We start from the raw sequence: 20,445 nt of genomic DNA, 5'->3' as shown, positions 1-20,445 counted from the left end.
AAACCATGGTCTATTGATCAGAACAGTCTACCTTCCTCTTGTGCTTCTGAGGAAAGAAGTATGAATTAAGCAGAGGATTTTAATAGTACATAGGAAGTACTTTTTACATGTGCTCAGATAAAAATTAATTAAAATATACTTTTGTGCAAAGTTAGTTCAATTTGTTTGGTCAGTATTGTACTATGGACAGAATTGCCTTTCAGCCTAATGAGGTATGATTCAGGTGATACTGAATTATACTCTTAGTTGAAAAATTACTTTGAAGATTTTTAATGAAATGTAAGTTTTTTTATTTTTATATTGTCTATAAAGAATTAAAAGGCAAACTATTTCACAAGATACAGTATTTCTGTGATCATGAAAAGAATCTGAAAATGTCTAGAGAGCCAAATACTTAAATGGGAGAATAGACTTGCCTGGAAAAGCTTCATGTTTGTGGCCTGGCTTCTTTCTACCATGTCATGCCAGTAGTCAAATCCTATGTCAATCTTAAAAACTATAAGGTAGAAGTAGTAGTGGCAGGGATCTGTTTTTTGTTATTAGATGTTTGTTCCATATAATTAGTAGCTTAGCAAATAAGATAAAGAGACGCAAATGTTTTAAAGGACAGAAATGAGAATCAAAGATGATAAAAATGTGAAGAAACACAGTTGACAAAACTAGACTTTGCTTAAATAGGTTGTATTATCTGTATACATTCACTAAAAAGATGAAAACCCACATCAACACTTGGTAAAAAGATGCGAGGAAGGATGCCTGGGTGGCTCAGTCTGCCTTTGGCTCAGGTCCTGATCCTGGGATCCTGGGATCGAGTCCTGCATTGGGCTCCCCACAGGGAGCCTGTTTCTCCCTCTGCCTATGTCTCTGCCTCTGTCTCTGTGTCCCTCATGAATGAATAAATAAAATATTTTCAAAAAATAAAAAGATGAGAGGAGAGATGCCAGCTAGTGTCAGGGACAATGGAATGTGGAGGAAGGATTGGAGCAAGTGGCAGTCTCAGGACCTGAAGAAAAGCATGCTGCAGTGCAGTGAGTCAGTGTGCACCAAAGATTCTCTGAGAGCTTCAGCATTTGAAAACTTCAGGAAAGCTACTTCCTCTCCCCCACAGCCCTCCCAGGACAGGATTACTCTACCTGTGAACCTGAATGATCTCAGAGAATAGAACTCCAGAAACTGCCCTTGCGGGTTTTCTGCAGCAAAGGCTTCTTTGTTGCCTGATCACCTAATAAAGCCACCCATTCACAGGGTTTCTAGTGAGGATTTTCATACCATGCTCTTTGGGATGTACCAACAGCCAAAGATAGCTAGACATTTGAAGAAAGCCTCAAAGATGAAAGAGATCAAAGCAAATGAAGTAAGAAATCAGAGAAAAACAAAGACAATGAAACGGACAGAAGGAAAAGAAAATTAATGATAATTAATAACCTCAGAAAGAGAACATAGTCCATGTATATATTTAGTTCTTAGTGTCTAGATCATGCCAGACATGTTTTTACTAATTTTATAATAATATCTTACTTAATCATCATAGTATTCCCTTTGAGGTATGCACTATTATCATGTCCATTTTATAAAAAGGCCAAGTAACTTGCCAAGAGCATCTTGCTAAATAGCAGAGCCAGGATTTGAACTCAGGTAGTCTACAAGTGCATCTTCTTACCTAGTATATTTTACCCCCTTACCAAGAATTAATAACAGAATGTTTTTCAAGACTTTATTTCTTTCTTTCAAGATTTTATTTATTTATTTGACAGAGAGAAAGCACAAACAGAGGGAGAGGGAGAAGCAGGCTCCCTACTGAGCAGGGAGCCTGAAGTGGGGCTCAATCCCAGGACCCTGGGATCAGGACCTGAGCTGAAGGCAGATGGCCAACCAACTGAGCCAACCAGGCACCCAAGTCCCACTTTCTTTAGTTAGTTTTAATAATATACTATTATTAAAATATACCTCTGAAATAAAACCTCAAAATAAGACCTCAAAAATAACCTATATCTATCAATGCTGCATCCCCTCCCCTGAGTGAATCATTATACTAAATGCTGTGTTCTTTACTCTTTCCTTTTTCAAACTGTGTATATGTGCTTTTTGTTTTTGTTTTTGGGGTCTTTGTTTGTTTTTTAAGAGCATCATGCTACATGTAATTCTTTTTGGAATGTTTCTTTTCACTTAATAGTTTTATTAATTATTATTTTTAAGATTTCCCATATTTTTAATGACAGTTGATTTCATTTTTACTGCTTTATTAAAAATAAAACTACAGAATGTTGTGAAAAAGGAATCAGAACTTTTGCAAAATAAAATATTATAATTAAAAATGATTATTAGTTCCTTAGTAGAAAAAGTAATGGAATTTCCTAGAAAGTAAAAAACAAACAAACAAACAAAAAACAACAACAACACGAAAATGAAAAAGAAATAGAAAACAGAGAAGTATAAAACAATGAGAGTATCCATCCAGGATGTCTAAAATGGACTGATTAGATTTCCAGAAAGAACAGAAAAAAAGAGATGAAGAATTTATTAAAGAAACACAGACCAGAAAGTTGCATGTTTCCTTTTTGAAAAAGCTACTGAATAAATGTACAGAGAATGTAAAAATAAGCCATATCAAGGCACATAATATGAGATTTTAGGACATATGAAGGATAAATGTGAAATGTAGAGGAAGACAAAGAGTTTCTATACAATAAACCAAGAATCACAATGGCATTACACTTCTCAATAACAACTGTAGAATTTAAAGAATAAGAGAGAGACCTTATTAATTCTAAGGAAAAAAATGAGGCTAGAATTCTATTTCCAGTCAAAATAGCATTCACATGTGAAGGATCTAGAACACTTCCACTTAGGAAGTGTATCTCTGCAGATGAGACATAGACATTAAAGATGTGAGACTCAGGCTACAGAGTATCCAAATCAAGAGAGGATTGAGAAGTTCCATTTCAGCTTCAGCCTTGTATACTTAGAGAATAACCAGACCACCTTGGAACAGAGGAAAGAATAAACCCGAAATATTTAAGCATTGAAGTTACAAGTATGATCTATATTTAAACATCAAAAACTCATCAGCCTAATTTAGAATCGAGTCCCAAATCAGGCTTCCTGCATGGAGCCTGCTTCTCCCTCTGCCTGTGTCTCTGTCTCTCTCTCTCTCTGTGTCTCCATGATAAATAAATAAAATCTTTAAAAAAATAATACTTTATCAAAAGCCATCATCAGGGCACTACGGAACCTAGGGAATTTGACAAAATCTGGACAAGTCGAATTTGCGCTCCTACTCTGATTTTTATAAGCATGAGATTATTATTAAAGATAGCATTGAGGGGCTCTTAACTCTTCTTAGAGTCACAACAGGTAGCTTGGGTTAAACAGGGAAATGAAGTGGTATCAGATGCCCCTGTGGTTCTGAGTCTTAAAGAGGGTTCTAGATGTTTTGCATCTAGATGTTTTGCATCTAGAACCCTCTTTAAGGTTTCAAATTCTTTTACACACATAATGTTTAAACACTGTCTCCAACTAGTAGCTAAGCATTACTCTTCTTTCAGCCTTTACCATTTAGAACCTAATCCCCAAATAAATCACTTCTCTTTTACAGCAGGTCTTTAAATACACCAAGGTATAACTATGATAGAGAATGATGATTATGAGCTGAGGCTTTGTATTGAATGTATTGAGTGAATTCTATCACTTCCTACCTGTGCAAACTAGAACACTTTACCTAACTTCACCTTATTATTGAGGATGGTAACATTAGAGCAGCTCATGGAGATTTTCTAAGGATTACATGGGAATTATGGGTAAAGGACTAAGCATAATGCTAAGTGTATAATAAGCACTCAAAATTGATACTCATTAGTATTACCAACTTTGAGAATAAGATTACTTCATTAATATTGTAATTCTGAATCATAAATAAATAAAACTTTATTTTATTACTTGTGGCAACCACCTAGAAAGTATATATTTATAATTTATTGAATAATCTGAATAATTTGCACTTATTTTGAATTTAGTTCCCCTAATTATTTTTGTCACTTTGGAACTGGTACACCTAATTTTTGTTTACTAAGTATTCTCTTATATTGTTTTCCAACATCTCACCAGGCAAAGATATGATCTAAGACATTCTTTGTCTCTTTCAAGGCAGTTTCTTACTGTATGATTCTTTAGGTTCCCCATTTATCTTAGACCACTCGTCCTTTTTATTTATCTCAATTCTCTATTTATTCTACAATTAAGATAATGAGATAATTTTCTTGATTATCTTTTGGGAAATTTAAAATATGAAATAGTATCACAGGCCACAAGACTCTCTCTCAAGAGGCTTCCTAAGGTATCTAAGGCCTGACCAGCAGCCCTTCTCTCTCAGAAGGATAGTTTTGAGGATATCAAGAGTGGATCCTTTCTTGGGACATACTCCAATTAAGCACCATGGCAATTCATTAATTTATAGTAAGAAATACAAGTGTAGATTTTCAGGTACTTGATGTCCACTTGAACAATGCATTTGCCTCTTGTAGACAGACCTACCCAAGGAACCAAATCATCATTAGAACGTTACTCACTGAGCTTAAAATCAAAATAAAGAGAAGCAGTTAGACAAATATATTGTTTACTGAAATTCAACTAAACTTGCTTGATGCATCCATCTCCGTATGATGGATTATCTTGTAAGAGAATTAAGATACTCGAAGTTCACTGAAGCTCTACCAAATATTTGCATCTGTTACACTCCTTTCTCTATGTGAAGCAAAATGAGTAAGATTTCTTCTCACCTTCCTAATTGGTTTGGTCTTCACCCTATCACTGTTAATAAATGTATGAGAACTCTGTTACAAAACTCAGGTAAAGCATCATATCACAAGGAGAAATTAATAGGTGAAAAATTAATTTCTAATAAAGACTTGATATGAGTTCCTGGAAGAATATAATCCTTGTGATATGTATGCTTAATTTCAGGCCTCATTGGGAAAAACAAACCTCTATACCTCCCATCATCTTAACAGCTCCTGTTAGTAGGACCAGAACTTTCTCTTTTCCCAGTTACCTCCTCAACAACTTTTCTTCATTCCGTAAAGCAGATCCCTGGGCAAAGCAGAAAAGTCACTGTAAGGATTTTTAATTAATAAGACATTAGGAGAGATTTCAAGAGCTTAGGGAAGGGGGTGGGTCCCTTACAGAAAAGGGTTAGTAAATAGGGACTCCAGAGATGGAATGGATAAATGACCTCAGAGAGTGAAGAAATGGAAGAGATTTACAGAGAATCACCATTCCTCTCCCCATCCCCACCACCTTCATCCCCACTGTAGGTCTGGGGGATATCCATACCACCATTTCTCTGTAAACACCCAAGTCTAAACAAGGAGGAGGTGTTTTATCCATTATATTGCAAGAATAAGCTAAATATCTGGGGAGTACAACACTCAATATGTTTTATATGGCCAAAATGACTTTGAAACTACCAACAGAATTATTGAGGAAAGAACTGCAAGAACTTCATCAGATCGATATTTGTATTTGCTTCAAGAAATCCTGAGTAGAGTTAGGATTTGTAGGATAGTCTCCACTTCCAGCAACCATAAACAGACAAGAACACAGCAGCCCCACTGGGTTTCTTTCTATAAATTTCCCTTCTCTATTCTATAGAGAGAAACCTGCTTGAGGAGCCAGAAAGAAAAACCAAACTATCAAGTTTAACTTGTTTTTATGATTGACTCTTTCTTTTCTTTATCACAAGTGACAAAATTCTGTAGATGCAGATGAAATGCAATCCATTTTTTCTATAAGATAATCTATCTTACATTAAATGTTAATTTCAGAGTTGTACTTCACAATGACAATCTTATGTCTCTTATTTTTCAAGTTCTCAGAAGATATTTCTCTGTTGTCCTTCTCCAACAATGCATTTGAGGTATAGTCAGGAGTATTTTAAGTCATAGTTACTAAAACAGCTTTTGGTCATAGTCACCCCAATAATACACAGAAGCATTAGATTTGCTGTGACAAAGTCCAGGTATTTGAGGTGTACCCATTAAGGTGGTGTGGGGATTATGGTCCCATTTTAAAAGATTGGATTTAAAAACATCCCCTTCTATTGAACAAATGTAAGTGTCTGAAGTATATACTACGATTAATCAAAAAAATTGTAGTATCAGTCCTCAACCTGAGGACTTTGCCAGGAAGCAAAGAAAAATGGAGGTCCTCAGGCAATAAAGAAATCAGAATCTTTCACCTATACTTTTCTGATTTGAAATTGATAATTCATGTATTAGCAGTCCACTAATAAATATTTGTTGAATCGTTAAGACAACTCTTTAATGCTTACTTCATTTTCTCCTAAAATATACCCCAAAAGCTATTTGATTGCAGTTTCTTTAAAAATTTGACTCACTCTCTGTGACGCAGAAATAGTGACCTAAATATAAGCCACAAAGTCCCAAGTTTCACCCTGCCCAGGTTCTAAGACCATTAAGGTAATTTGTGAAAACAAAGCACACAGACTGTTGTTTTGCAATTTCCCTGCTTCAGAACATGTCTTGAGCAACATGTGGGTTAGTGGTTTAATCATGATAGGGAGTTAGGTGTGTTCAATACTAACTCTTTATCCCATTCTTGTCCTACCTTTGACTTTTGAATTTGCTGGGTCATTTTGATTACTCATTAAATATCCTAGTGGCCCTAAGATTCCATAACACAGTAGATAATTGATTAAAAAAACAGAAGCAAAAGAAAAAACACTTGCTGCTACCTTACCACCTAAGATTTTTTTGAAGACCAAGTCATTTAACATAGATTGTGATAGGACTTCACATGTCTTTTAATATCTCCAGAAAATATTTTTCCTGGGTAGTAGAGAAGGTTAGAAAATTGCTTTTCCCATCTGTAGTTCTGAAGGAAAAGATTCCAATTTTACTGCAATTTTAAAATATTTCTTAGTGTTAATGATGGTAGAGTGCCTAGAGATCATAAATTGAGATTTTATGCAAATTGCTAGAGTGTAACACTTCTTAAAACTGCAGATGGTCTAGTCCACATGTGTCACCATGAATGTGAATGTTCTCTATTCTTTTATATCATTGTAGAAACATAATTTATAGCAAACACCACCCCAACCTATTTGAAATTTCATACTTCTTTAAGATCAACAAACATTTCTTGTCATTAAACATTATTTAAATGCTAAGTCATATAATAAGTATGCTTTTTATTGATATTTCCTTTTATTCTCACCAGAACTCTATTACTATAGTAAGTGCAGGTACTATCATTCTTATGTTGTTGATCAAACTCCGGAATTGAATTAAATTTCTATTCACAGGTAAAGAAAGGGAGGCACTGAGGGTGTAAATGTTTCAGAAGAAATATATTTTTTCATGACTTTCAATTCCTGAAAAAATGAAACAAAAATATACTTAGGTCACTGCCTAAACCTAAGTCAGGCCTCTAGGGAATTACCCAACCTCAGAGCCCTCAGTGTTATTTTGAAAATACCAGTCTGATAATTCCTAAAAATATAATTGCTCTTAATATCTAGGAGAAGCAGCATATTAACCAGAATCTTAAGAGTATGTCTTTAATTCTATTATAGGACATAAACAATTTTTAAGTTGGTCAAGAGGCATGATATACTGTCAAACAGCACATAGCATGTAATTTAATATTCATTAAATGATTAGTGAAATTTGAACACTTAGAACTGGGCCTCAGGAAGGGGCAGCTCACAGGTATGAGGGAAGACTGAGAAATAAAGTCAGCTTGGTTTTTATCTAGAGAAGTTGCTCATTAAGAATATGGTGCCACTGCTTTTCAACCCAGGGATTTGATAAATGGAAATCTAGGTTGATTTTCTAACAAGCCTGTTTTAATAGAACTGGACTTTCAGACATTCCGCATGTCTTCCTTTGGTAAATCCCTAATTAACAAGAAAGCTTGAACTTTTTGCTTTTACTTTCTGGGTATCTCAGTTTTGACATTATAATAAAAATGCTAAACCCTTTAGTTTGATGAGAAAAGTCTCTCTCTAAGCCATATTAGCTCTATTCCAGGCCTATTAAATAGAGACTGGATGCTTCCTTTGAAGGTACCATTGATCCATTGGATCATCGCTAGACTAGCAATTATCAGTAGACAGCATTGCAGTCTGTAGCAGAAAAGACATCTAGTTAAGGCAGGGTTCTGTTTCATTGATTTTCATATTAATCAGGTCTTGACAACATAGTAATGTTTTAAAAAGTAACAATATGCGCAATCATTGAATCCTGAAGTCATATTCCTATTTATATGAATTTCATTCATACTGTTTTTTAAGTACATTGCATACATGCTTTAAGTAAGATTAATATTGTATAAAGTCTAGTTTATTGGGGTGCCTGGGTGACTTAGTCAGTTAAGGCTTCAGCTCAGGTCATGATCCCAGAGTCCTGGGATTAAGCCCCACATCGGGCTCCCTGCTCATCAGGGGCCTGCTTCTCCCTCTCCCCCTGCTTGTGCTCTCTCTGTCAAATAAATAAATAAAATCTTTTTTTAAAAAAGTAAGATTAGTATTGTATAAAGTCTAGTTTATTTCATCTCATAAAGTTTACTTAGAAGTATGAAACTGACTACCCTGAGTATTCTCTTCATTTTTTTAATATTAAAATACCCACATCTCAAGTTTTATTTCATTTATTGGCTCAGATATTTTCCTCCCTCTATCAGTGTGTTATACTAAAAAAAAAAAATCCTTATTTGAATCCTTATGGCACTAATGATAACTACAGGCATGTCCAAGTGTGAGATTTAGGAATCTACCTCATAGAAGATAGCAGATACAGAACAGGAGTTACCAAAGAATTACCATTTAAAAAAAAAAAAAAAAAAAAAAAAAAAAAAACTTTACCCATGTAGATGTGAAGCCATATCCCGACCAAAGGAGGAAGTGGCAGGTCACTGGGCTCAAACTTATCTGCTGTACATCACAGACAGACACAGTGCTGACAGCCTTCAGTTGTTTCTGTAACAGAAAGTGCACTTGCTTGGAGCAGTCTGAGTTCAAAATGCTGAAGAGAAAACCATCCAATGTTTCAGAGAAGGAAAAACATCAAAAACCAAAGGTAAGGTAATTTTATACACAAACAAAACCAAATCATTTAATAGGATAAACACATACACACACGCACTGTTCTTCTCTTGTCAGTCATAAATCAATTCAATTCTAGGGCCGAATGCCTCATGGCAAGTCTGAAAAATGTTGAATTGCAAACGTAGGTGTTAAATAATATCTAGACAATTATTTTCTCTGTAATTTTACCATATAGTGTATATTTGATCATTTACATTTGTAACTGAAGTTTGAGCTCAGATCCAACTTCACGGAAATCAATTTGGTGGTCTCTATTTTAAAGATTGATATTATGAAACATTCTTGAACGTTTTTAATGACGATAAAGTTGTCAATGTCTATTTGACTGAATGCATTTTATCCGTCATGTGTTCAGCTCTCATAATACGTTTAATTATGAGGAAATTGTAAAATAGAGATGTTTATACTAAATATTTGCTTTTTTCATTTTTTGTATTAAAATATGATAGCTTGTTGAAAAGATTATTTTTCCTAACTCTCGCTTGAACTAACACTTCACTAGAGAGAGGATTGGATTATATTTTAGGAAGTATCAAAACCCCGTATATTGATAGATTTGCCAAATTGGTTCTATTTAGAATGTTAGGCTATTTTTGTCTTAACAATAATTGCCACTTTTTTAAAAAGTACAGCATGAGATAACAAAATTCAGATTCTACTGTAGAACTCTAAATTAGTTTCATTAATAAAGTGAAAGAAACTATGAAATACTGGGTTCAAAGCTTTTCTCCAATACTTGTACATTTCTTGAGTTCCCTAGATAAATAATATTTTTGATCTACTTGTGAATAAACTATAGCTGAGGTCAGGCGTCTTTTCAGAGGACTGACTTATTATCTATTATTGGTCTTTATTTGCTTGGTACCCATTTGGAGAGAAAGAATTTGGGAATTGATTGTGAACTCCTGAATTGATGTGGCATTGAACAATGGTCAATATTTTATAAGTCTTTGCAAGTTACTATACAACCTGTTTGAAGGAAAGTAAAAAATAAATGATTTCTGATCTTTAAAAACTTAGGCAGCCATCTTAGTTAAAAATACAGCTGGATAATGTATCATGATTTCTGTCTTTTCCCCTAATATAATAAAAATTCATAGCAACGTTTCCCAAACAGAAAAAAAATTCTAAAAGCATCATTTTTATGTTTAAGATTAATTTTATATAGAATTTACTCAATTAAAATGTAACTAATGTTGAGTTGACAATACTAGGTTTTAGGGAGATCGTAAAGGTTTTTAAAACTAAACGAGAATTCTCTAGCAATAAAAAGAATAGTTCAGCCACACTGTTATCATCAAAGAGACGAAGGCAGTATTTAAAACAAAGAAGAGAAATCCCCTTGTGGCTCAGTAGTTGAGCACCTGCCTTTGGCCCAGGGCATGATCCTGTAATCACAGGATTGAGTCCCACATCGGCATCTTGCATGGAGCCTGCTTCTCCTTCTGCCTATGTCTCTGCCTCTCTCTATCTGTGTCTCTCATGAATAAATAAGTAAAACTTAAAAAAAAAAATGAGGGACCTATTACTGAATTATCTAGTTTATGTTAACTCTTGTGTGTTATAGTTTAGGTGACCTAGTACCCAATTCAAATGGTGAATGCATAGTATACCTAATATCACCTCAGTTAAAAAATATGGAACTGTTCATTTGGAAAGGAAACCAATGGAGAAGGACTTTGTTATCAGTATTTTTAAGTAGGTCCTATAATTGTGAGAAAGTTCAAAACATTCATGGATATAAAATATAACAATAGATATTATGAGTCTACATACAAAATGATTATTCTCTTAAAGTCACAAGACTTATCAATAGCATGTCTGTGACTCAAAAAAAATAATGAAAACACATGTTAAAATACCATCTTTAATTGTATTACCATCTTTAATGGTTAAAATACCATCTTTAATTGTTTTACCATCTTTAATTGTATCATGAACATGTCATCTTTTTCACTCTTTATACCTATTTCTCCATTTTTGGTATGGGATCTTTCCTTCAGATAGCTCATAAATAGGACTCATATTTTTACTCATATTTGTTATATGGGATTCATAGTGTAAGTTAAGGGAGTAAGACCAAAAATGTATAAGAGAAACTAGGAAAGCCTTGGAAAGTTACTACAAAAGAAACCCATTATGTATACCGGAATGTTAATAAGTTCCAACAAGTTTAATTTGTGTCTCAGGACTCTCTGTGGTGTATATAAGTAAATTCCAAATTAATAAAGAAATTTGATGAATAGTGGCTAAGGACTCTACATTTAGATTAATCATTGAAAAATAGCTTTACTTGACATACACGCAAGGTTCTGTACTTTGCTTTTTGAAGTTTGTCTCTGCCTCCTCATCACTAGTACCCACTACTGATAGTGATTTTTTAAAATTTTAGGCATATCTAGGATTCAGATTTGAAAAGATATGACCTCATTACATTCTATAAATGCTTAAATTATAGGACATAATTTTCTGTGACTTTTTCTAACTGAAATGTTTTATTTTATTTTCTCTATTAATTGTGAGCTTTTTGTTTTTTGGTTTTTAATTTTTTTATTTTTTTTAATTGTGAGCTTTTTGTACACTAATTTATTCAATATTTCTAACAACTCTGTGAATCGCTCTTATTTAGCTACATAGATGGGAAGGCATAGAGGTTAATTAACTTGAGCAAAGATACACAGTCAGATGAAAAATAAAACTGTGTGATGTGACATACATATGTCAATTTCCAGTACTCCTGGTCTTCATTATTAATGCTGTCATTACTAGCATAGGGACTATAGTGTAGATATTACTCCTACTTCTGTCTTAATTACCAAATACATTTTTTTTAAGATTTTATTTATTCATTCATGTGAGGCAGAGACACAGGCAGAGGGAGAAGCAGGCTCCATGCAGGGAGCCTGATGTTGGACTGGATCCTGGGTCTCCAGGATCATGCCCTGGGCTGAAGGCGGCTCTAAACCGCTGAGCCACCGAGGCTGCCCTACCAAATACATTTTATGGGAACCAGGGAGAGCATATGTTTAAGAGCCTCCTTAGGTTGGAAAGGAATTTAGAAGTCCTCTATTCTTGTCTCTGATTAGGTACAAGAATTCCACCAACAAAATCCCTCCAGGTGTCCACTTCAGTGTAAATACTCAGAACTATAAAACAAAAACAGCTTTTAAAATGTTCAAATTGTCAAAAAAATCATGACCTAATATTGAGATTATTAAGTATAACCATATATCTCCCTCCTGCATCTAGCATACCACCTTCAATGTAGTAGGCCCCTGATAAATATTTATAAAGTGAATGGAGTTCCTTGTGTCTACTCTATGTATCCTGGTTCAAGTATGGACACTCATTAGCACAGTGTACTTTCATTTTTCTTGGCACTAAATCTGTTAGTGTGTACATCCAAAAGTTTGTATGTATGTATATAAATGCAACTGTAATTCATTTTTAAGTTTTATTTTAAGGACTGCAATATAACAAATGTTATATAAGAATCTCTAGAGATGCCCACCATTACATAACCATAGACCTTTGTTCCAGCTCAGGGAATATGGTAGAAACTTCAAAAATAAAAAAAGGAATAGATAAATGAAACTTTGGAACTGTAATTAGAACAACTTGGCCTTTATTCGGCTGGGATTAATGATCTGTGTTAATAAATTTTAACAGGATTTTTTTTTTTTTTTTAAAGTAAAGGAGATTCAAACACCACTGTTATTTTAAAGGGAAACACTGGAATAATGGCAGTTCTGTTCTGGAAATAGCATTTTTTTTCTTTTATTTTTTAAATCTAAAATACATACTAAATGAGACACCATTAGTGTCACAGATGCTAATTTTCACTAGCAATGACTGAAGTGGCATTCTTTCCCATTTGCATTTGATCCTCGCAATGATGAGAGGTGATGAGTTGATTATGAGCTGTTTTCACTGCACTGCCCGCTGTGCAAATTTATGCTCCTAGACAAGGATGACACATAGTTGTGGCATTAAAGAGCTTTCTTCATTGCTTTTCCTATCAAAACTGCTGAGATACATTTTAACTCTTACCTAACCAGGTGTAAGAAAAGGGAAGAGATGTTTACATACATAGGTGCTTACTTAAGGCCAGACACTAACAAGTTACAAGACACTAACACTCAGGGTTTATGACCTTCTCCCTGCAATTTACTTGAAAGAAAACAGTCCTATAGATGTGAAATATTTTGCTCAAGGTATCATAGCTAGTAAAAAAAAAAAAAAAAAAAAGGAAAGAAGAAGAAGAAAATTTTTTTTGATTCAAGATTATAGAGGAGGGATGCCTGGGTGGCTTAGTGGTTGAGCGGCTGCCTTCAGCTCAGGGCGTGATCCCAGGATCCAGGACCGAGTCCCACAACAAGCTCCTTGTGAGGAGCCTGCTTCTCCCTCTGCCTGTGTCTCTGCTTCTCTCTCTGTGTGTCTCTCATGAATAAATAAATAAGATTTTATTTATTTATTTAAATAAAATCTTAAAAAAAAAAAGATTATAGGGGATAGCTTTCCTTCTTCTTAAACTTGTGGATTTCCCCCCATTACTTCTTTTTGTTTCTTCATCTGGTGTGTGATTTCAGACTTTAATTTAGATGAATTCAGTCAAATGTTCTGGCTTTTCAAACCAAGTGGCCCCAAATAAGATATGTGATACACAATGTAGGTAATATTTTAAATTCACAGTTTCCATTTAAAAAATGATGGCTGTCAATAATGGTTGTTATTCCCCTCCACACCCAAAAAAGAAATCTCCCCAAAAGTTCTCTTATTAATGTATTTAGCATTTATGCCACATTTATTTTCTGAGAAATAGTTAAAATAAATTATGATCCAAAACTAAAACAAAACAAGTCAGGAGGAAACAGAGCATAGATCGTGTTAAAAGGTATTGTAGGGCCCAAAGTCAAGTTGAACATGATTCTAAGTGCTTGCTGCTCTGTGCAGTCATACGGACCAGCAGTTCTGACATTTTAGGAGCTGTTACAAGTGCTGACTTCCTGGCCTTAAATCAGAATATATATTGTAACAAGATACCTGGAAGTTTTGTAAGCACTTTAAAGTTTGGAAATGGTGTTCACATCTCAGCCTAGGTTGCACATTTGAACCATGGAATAACTTTAAGGGAATATAAGGGAAGGGAAAAGAAATGGGTAGGAAATATCAGAAAGGGAGACAGAACATAAAGACTCCTAACTCTGGGAAATGAACTAGGGGTGGTGGAAAGGGAGGAGGGCAGGGGGTGGGGGTGAATGGGTGACGGGCACTGAGGGGGGCACTTGACGGGATGAGCACTGGGTGTTATTCTGTATGTTGGTAAATTGAACACCAATAAAAAATTTATTATAAAAAAAAGAAATACTAATGATTGGATTCCATCTTCAAATATTTTGATTACTTAATACAGAATGTGCCTGAGCATCAAGAATTTTTAGTTACCCAATCTAGAAATTTTTTTATTAACCTTTTCAAAAGACTTAGAAGGTCATTCATTCATTCATTCATTCTTCAATACAATAAATTTATCTATTGAGTGCTTACTGTAGACAGTATAGACCATATGCTGGGAATACAGTGGTGAATAAAACAAAGATCCCTGTCCTCAAAGAATTGACTTAGTGGGGATAACATACAAAAAGCAAGCTAAGTATGTTAAATATACAGAGTGCTAGGTAATGATAAGTGCTGAATGGGACATTTGAAAAAGGACCTGAAGGAACTGAAGAAGCTGGCCATGAGTTTGCCTGATGAAATTATATTCCAGGAAGAAGGGAGGGCAAGCCCCAAATCCTTGAGACCAGAGTGCCCCTAGTGTGTTTGAGAAAACAGAGGAACAGAATGCACAGGGAAAGAGTGTTCGTTCACAAAGAGTAGGATCACAGAGTGCTTCCAGGTCATTATAAGGATTTGGGCTAGTATTGAAAAAAATTCGAGAAAAAAAGAATCTGGGTTACATTTTAGTGGATTTATTCAGTCTTTTGTTTTTCAAATACACTGAAAGGACTTAGAAAATAGAGAAGAGATCAGTTAGGGGGCTCTTACAGAAACTAAGAAAAGAGATAGCGGTGGCTTCAACAAAGGGAGCAACAGGGTGGATATTGAGAAGATGGTAATTTGGGATCTATTTGTACATATTGCATCCAGTTGAATATGTACAGGAAACTTAGCCATACCACATGTTGTGAAAAGATGGTGAACAGAAAGGCTGCCACTGCCCTGTACTGTTCTTGCTTCTAATTGGTGCCCACATTCCCACAAGAAATGCCTATATTTCTCTGTCACAGCCACCAGAAATTCACCCCAAAATTGACATGCCACTTCCCCAAATTTTCTGCTCATTCTCCAAACTACATTTTTCTTTTGAATTTAATTTTCATTTTCAGAGCACCTCAAATCAGGAGAGATGAACTAATAATTTGCTCATTTCATTATGCTTAATTGTTTGAAAGAGTTAAATAATTTTAGCCTTGAAAATTTTCTCCAAAGCACTAATTCATTCTAGCTTTCCCATTTTATAGAATATGAATATATAATCAAGTTGTATTGCAAGCAAATAGAAAAAAAAAAAAAAGGTGGTGCCAAATAGGTGGGCTAAACTTGAAAAGAACAGTGTCCATACAGTATATAGAAAATTCAGGGGACAAATGACAGGGAGAATGACACAAGTGTAGCCTCCCTTTCTTTGGAAATTTGGATATTATATCCTACAGGAAGAGTATCAAGTCACTACTTTGACTACCAATGCACTGGATTTGTTAAAAATCAATTTAATGAGACACATCTCTTTAATCTTTCCTTGCCTTACTTGGAGACAAATGGCTTCATTATCCCTGAAGATTGTGGGTTTTTTTCTAATGAAATTAACTCCATACTCTACACATCTAAGTTTCCAAATTTAGCATTACCAAACTGATCCATTTCTCTTCCTTTCTACTGTTAAGGATTTAGGTGAACTTTTAGAAACAAGACATTCATAATTAGCTTCTTAGCAGAGAACAAAAATGTCCTACATTAAGATTTGATTAATAAAAATAGAAGAGATTTTTAAGCTGTCTCTAGAGGTAGACAAAGTGATTCTTTTATACATAGAGAGAGCCATTTGTCAGCACAGCTGGCTGTGTCTACTTTCTCCCCTGTGATGAGCTTTAGAAGTTTTCACCTCACCTGCAGTAGTTTGCTAGGGCTTCCATAACAAAATACAACAGGCTGGGTGGCCTAAAAAACAGAAATGTATTGTCTCACAACTCTGGATGTTGGAAGTCCAAGATCAGGGCTCCTGTGGGTTTTGTTTCCTCTGAGGGTCATGAGGGGAGAATCTGTTCCAGGCCTCTCTCATTGGCTTACAGATGGCCACTCATCGCTCCTCTTCACTTAGTCATCCCTCTGTCCATGTACACCCCTAGTGTCTCCCTTTATGTGTCCAAATCTCATCTTCTAAGGACATCTCATTTTCTAAGGACAACAGTAGAATTGGGTTAGGACCTACCCTAACAGCCCCATTTTAACATAATTACTTCTTTTTTTTTTTTTTTTTTTTTTTTTTATGATAGTCACACAGAGAGAGAGAGAGAGGCAGAGACACAGGCAGAGACAGAAGCAAGCTCCATGCACCGGGAGCCCGACGTGGGATTCGATCCCGGGTCTCCGGGATCACGCCCTGGGCCAAAGGCAGGCGCCAAACCGCTGCACCACCCAGGGATCCCTAATTACCTCTTTAAAGTCCCTATCTCCAAATATAGTCATTCTGAGGTGCCAGGGAATAGGTCTTGAGCATACAAATTTGGGGAAAATAAAAATTCAGTTCATGATACAGTCCATGAAGTTCTACTAATTGAAAGTGAGGATTTGATTATCAGCTGTTTCCTCACTTCCAATTACTTTAGATCCCTCTTCACTTCCAGTTGACTAGTATCCTCATTCTGCCTGCCCCACTCACCTCACTACAGTGGCTCCCTTTTACCCACACTGTCCAGTCTTTTTCCTTGTTCTTTCCTTCCATCCAAACTTACCTGCTACATCCCACTAGGACTCTATTAAGAATCATTTGAAAATGAAAGTAAAACATCTGTTCTACCCCCTTGGATAGTGGCTTTCTGGCTATACATTAACATCATCTACTGAGCTGGACTGTTAAACCCACAACAAAGCCTCCACCACTTAGCCCAAAGTAGTATTTTTGAGGTCATTCTGGCAGAGCAATGGAAACCATGAGCTGAAGTCATATAGACTTGGTTTTGAGGTCCTGTTTTGATATTTCCTAACTAGGACACCTTGAACCTTTTATTAAAAACTCCTCTTGAGTCTTGGTATGCTTATCTGAAGAAGGAGTATATTAAAGCATGTCATGTAGGGTTGAATGTGAGGATTTAGTTGAATTACCATATGGAAATTTTCTAGCACATAGTACATATGCCATTAATAATCTCACCCTCCTTTCTGTTTTCACAGTGCCTGTTCCACACCTCTGTTGTTTCTTATAACACAGTTTATTCCAATATGCCCTCCCTACCAGAGTTACCATCAAGAACAGGGGATGTACCTTATGCATATTTACATCCCTGAAGTTTTTGTTGGGGAACAAGGGGGACTAAACTCAGTCTGTCTGATTTTCAGACTTCATGTGGTTCCTATTAAACTTTGGCTATTGCCAAAAACATTCATAATGTAGAACACAGTCGTGATTTCTCAATGTGTGTACAATGAGTGTGGAATGACTAATGGATAATATTAGTCATCTAAAGAAGTACCCTACTCCAGGACATAGTTTACAAATGGGTAGCTGACAAAGATCTGGGCAACACCCACATAAAGCAATGTAACCATTTTTAGAATCAGAATATAATGAAACAAAACAATAATCAGACATTGTAATTTAATATGATTGAAGTTAAAAAAAAAAAAATAGCAAAGGGGCTTTCTTTGCCGGAAGCCTAGAAAGGAGTAGGAGAGTAGAAATGTGCCTATCGGTACATCAGCTGAAGCAAATAATCCCATTTGGCTCAGCAGACTTGCTCACTTAGGTAAGATAAGTAATTCAGGCTTTGTAACTTCATGTCTGTAGCCCTTGATATCACCTACTCAGTGTGGCTTTACTACACTAACGAAACAAACTTCCAACAACAATCTCATGTCTCATATAACGTTTCCTCCAAGGGAGAAAACTCTTTAATAAGTCAACAAGAAAATGCATTCTTCCTGACAGTTGAATTTCTCATACCTAACCAATACTTGGCATTGCCATTTTTGGTATCTTATTAGTTTCATTTATGAGTCAGTCCCTCAGAGATTGTTTATTTCAGAAATCTTGAAAAATAAAGTTTCTGTACCTGATGAAGTGAGGGCCTGACATTGGACACGGAGACATGACCAAGGAACTGGCTTCCTAGAAAGGATGAGCCTGAATTACCATCTGGCCCCACCTTTTCTCTACATATATACAATGAAGACAATTAAATATAAATAATGAAGTTTCCTTTCTATAGGTTTCATAATTTAAATAATTTAAATTCTTAAAATAAGATTTAAGGCCAGTTTACCTTATAGTAAATCCTATTTTATTATACATATAGTGATATGTCTAGGCATTAATCCGGATATTTGGTAAATTTTTTTTCTGAATATTTCATATGGTTACAGCAATGTGCAACCTTAAATTTTTAATTAAGTAAAAGTAACAAAATGAGTAATTAAATATATAAATTTTATAATGCTTATGGGAATATGGTCTTTATATTGCTAGTTATTATACAGCCATCATCTTCTAAGTTAGGCCATCTACGTTTCAAGCTACTTTAAGATTACGAATATCTCACTATAATTATTTATGAATTTTAAAGCAGCCATTACCTATAAAACAAATAATTATAGTGTATTTGTAATTTTAAAAAAGAAAATTCCTTCCAAGATAAATGTTCTACAGTTGTCAGACATTAGTTTATGAATTAGCATCAACTGAGTTCATTTCTACTACTGCTGTTACATTTCAACATCACTATTAACCCCTCAATCTAATGAAGTATTTATATAGACAAATCCAAATTTGCTGAAAGGAGAATGTAACTGTTAATAAGGAAGTTATAGAACCCTAACGTCTCTTCCAAATATCCTAACATGAACTTACTACTATTTTTTTCCACCCATTCTTTCCTTGTTTGGGATTACATACTGTATATTTGCCCCACATAAACATGTCTGTTCTTACTAAGGAAAAAACGTTTAAACTCCTAACCATAGTGGCAGCGGGTGCTGCCTGAGATGGGAATGTTTATAAGCTTTATGATATTAACTGCAGCACTCAACCTCAGGTGGCATAAAGCATGCAAAAAAGAACTTTCTGTCAGTTTTATTATTTCTAAAAAGGTTCCCCTTGAAGCAGAAGAGTGACCTTGCTCTGCTGAGCTGACATATGCCACTGGATTAATGGTCGAGCTCTGCTGGAGGGAAGCTCACGGAAACATTACAACTCCAGAAGCTGGGCTGGCGGTGACCATTAATCAGGGGGACCAAAATCATGCATCAAACATACTCATTTAAAAGTAGTAAAAATGACTTAAAAAAAACTTTTTGAGAATTAGCTTATTGTTTGTCATTACTTGTGTTCAAGGAGATCACTGCATGACTAAAATATCCCTTGAGGAGACCTTTAGAAAGGTTATTATGTACCCGGAGGCCATGTGAATGCAGAGGACATTTAATGGAAGTAACTGAGTTTTTGTTCCAGAGAATTTGATGGGGAAGTTTATTCAATGGATTCTATTTCCCAACTTAATTTTCACTCCTTTATTTTAACAATGATTTCAAAACAATGAATATTTGTTTTGTGAGGATTTTATTTTTTAAAATGGAATAACTGGATTTAGTGGTATAAACATTTGATGGGTAAATATGTTAGGAAATTATTCAGGAACCTAAAGTTTAGTCAACATTCAACTATTAAGTCTGTTAAAAAGTATCTTAACAGACTTAAAAGTACATGCTTCCATCATGTGTCAGCTACTTAAACATTTCCAAGACTTGTCCTATCTCCAGTTGTTGAAAAAGAAAAAAAGGGTTAATGATGCTACATATAGTACATATATAGTACATATGGTATAATTTCATTAAAAGATAGAATAGAGGAACAAGGCATTTGTTAAGAAAACCAGAATTTTGATACTTAAGATTATGGTCAATATAGGAAAGCTTGTTATGATTAGTACTTGAAAGTTATTCTTCTCTGGGGAACCTGGGTGGCTCAGTTGGTTAACCATCCAGCTCTTGATCTCAGCTCAGGTCTTGATCTCAAGGTTGTGAGTTCAAGCCCCTCATTGGGCACGGAG

General features: G+C 35.1%; 1 protein-coding gene across 4 annotated transcripts in view; it reads left to right on the top strand.

Moving 5' to 3' along the window:
* The window catches only part of SAMSN1 (SAM domain, SH3 domain and nuclear localization signals 1), a 144,319-nt gene that overhangs the window by 81,004 nt on the left and 42,870 nt on the right, over positions 1-20,445 (top strand). Inside the window, exon 1 of one of the 4 annotated variants that reach the window (XM_025449628.3) lies at positions 8,957-9,092. The exons of the other annotated variants lie outside the window; for them this stretch is intronic. Coding sequence (XP_025305413.3) covers positions 9,036-9,092 — 57 coding nt within the window. The 5' untranslated portion in view covers positions 8,957-9,035. Of the gene's footprint in view, positions 1-8,956; positions 9,093-20,445 lie in introns of those variants that run through there. 4 annotated transcript variants of the gene reach the window in all.

This window comes from Canis lupus, chromosome 31, assembly GCF_003254725.2.
Source record: "Canis lupus dingo isolate Sandy chromosome 31, ASM325472v2, whole genome shotgun sequence".
NCBI classification, from domain to species: domain Eukaryota; kingdom Metazoa; phylum Chordata; class Mammalia; order Carnivora; family Canidae; genus Canis; species Canis lupus.
The sequence above is the reverse complement of the archived record's forward strand: the minus strand, read 5'-3'. Positions and strand labels throughout refer to the sequence as shown.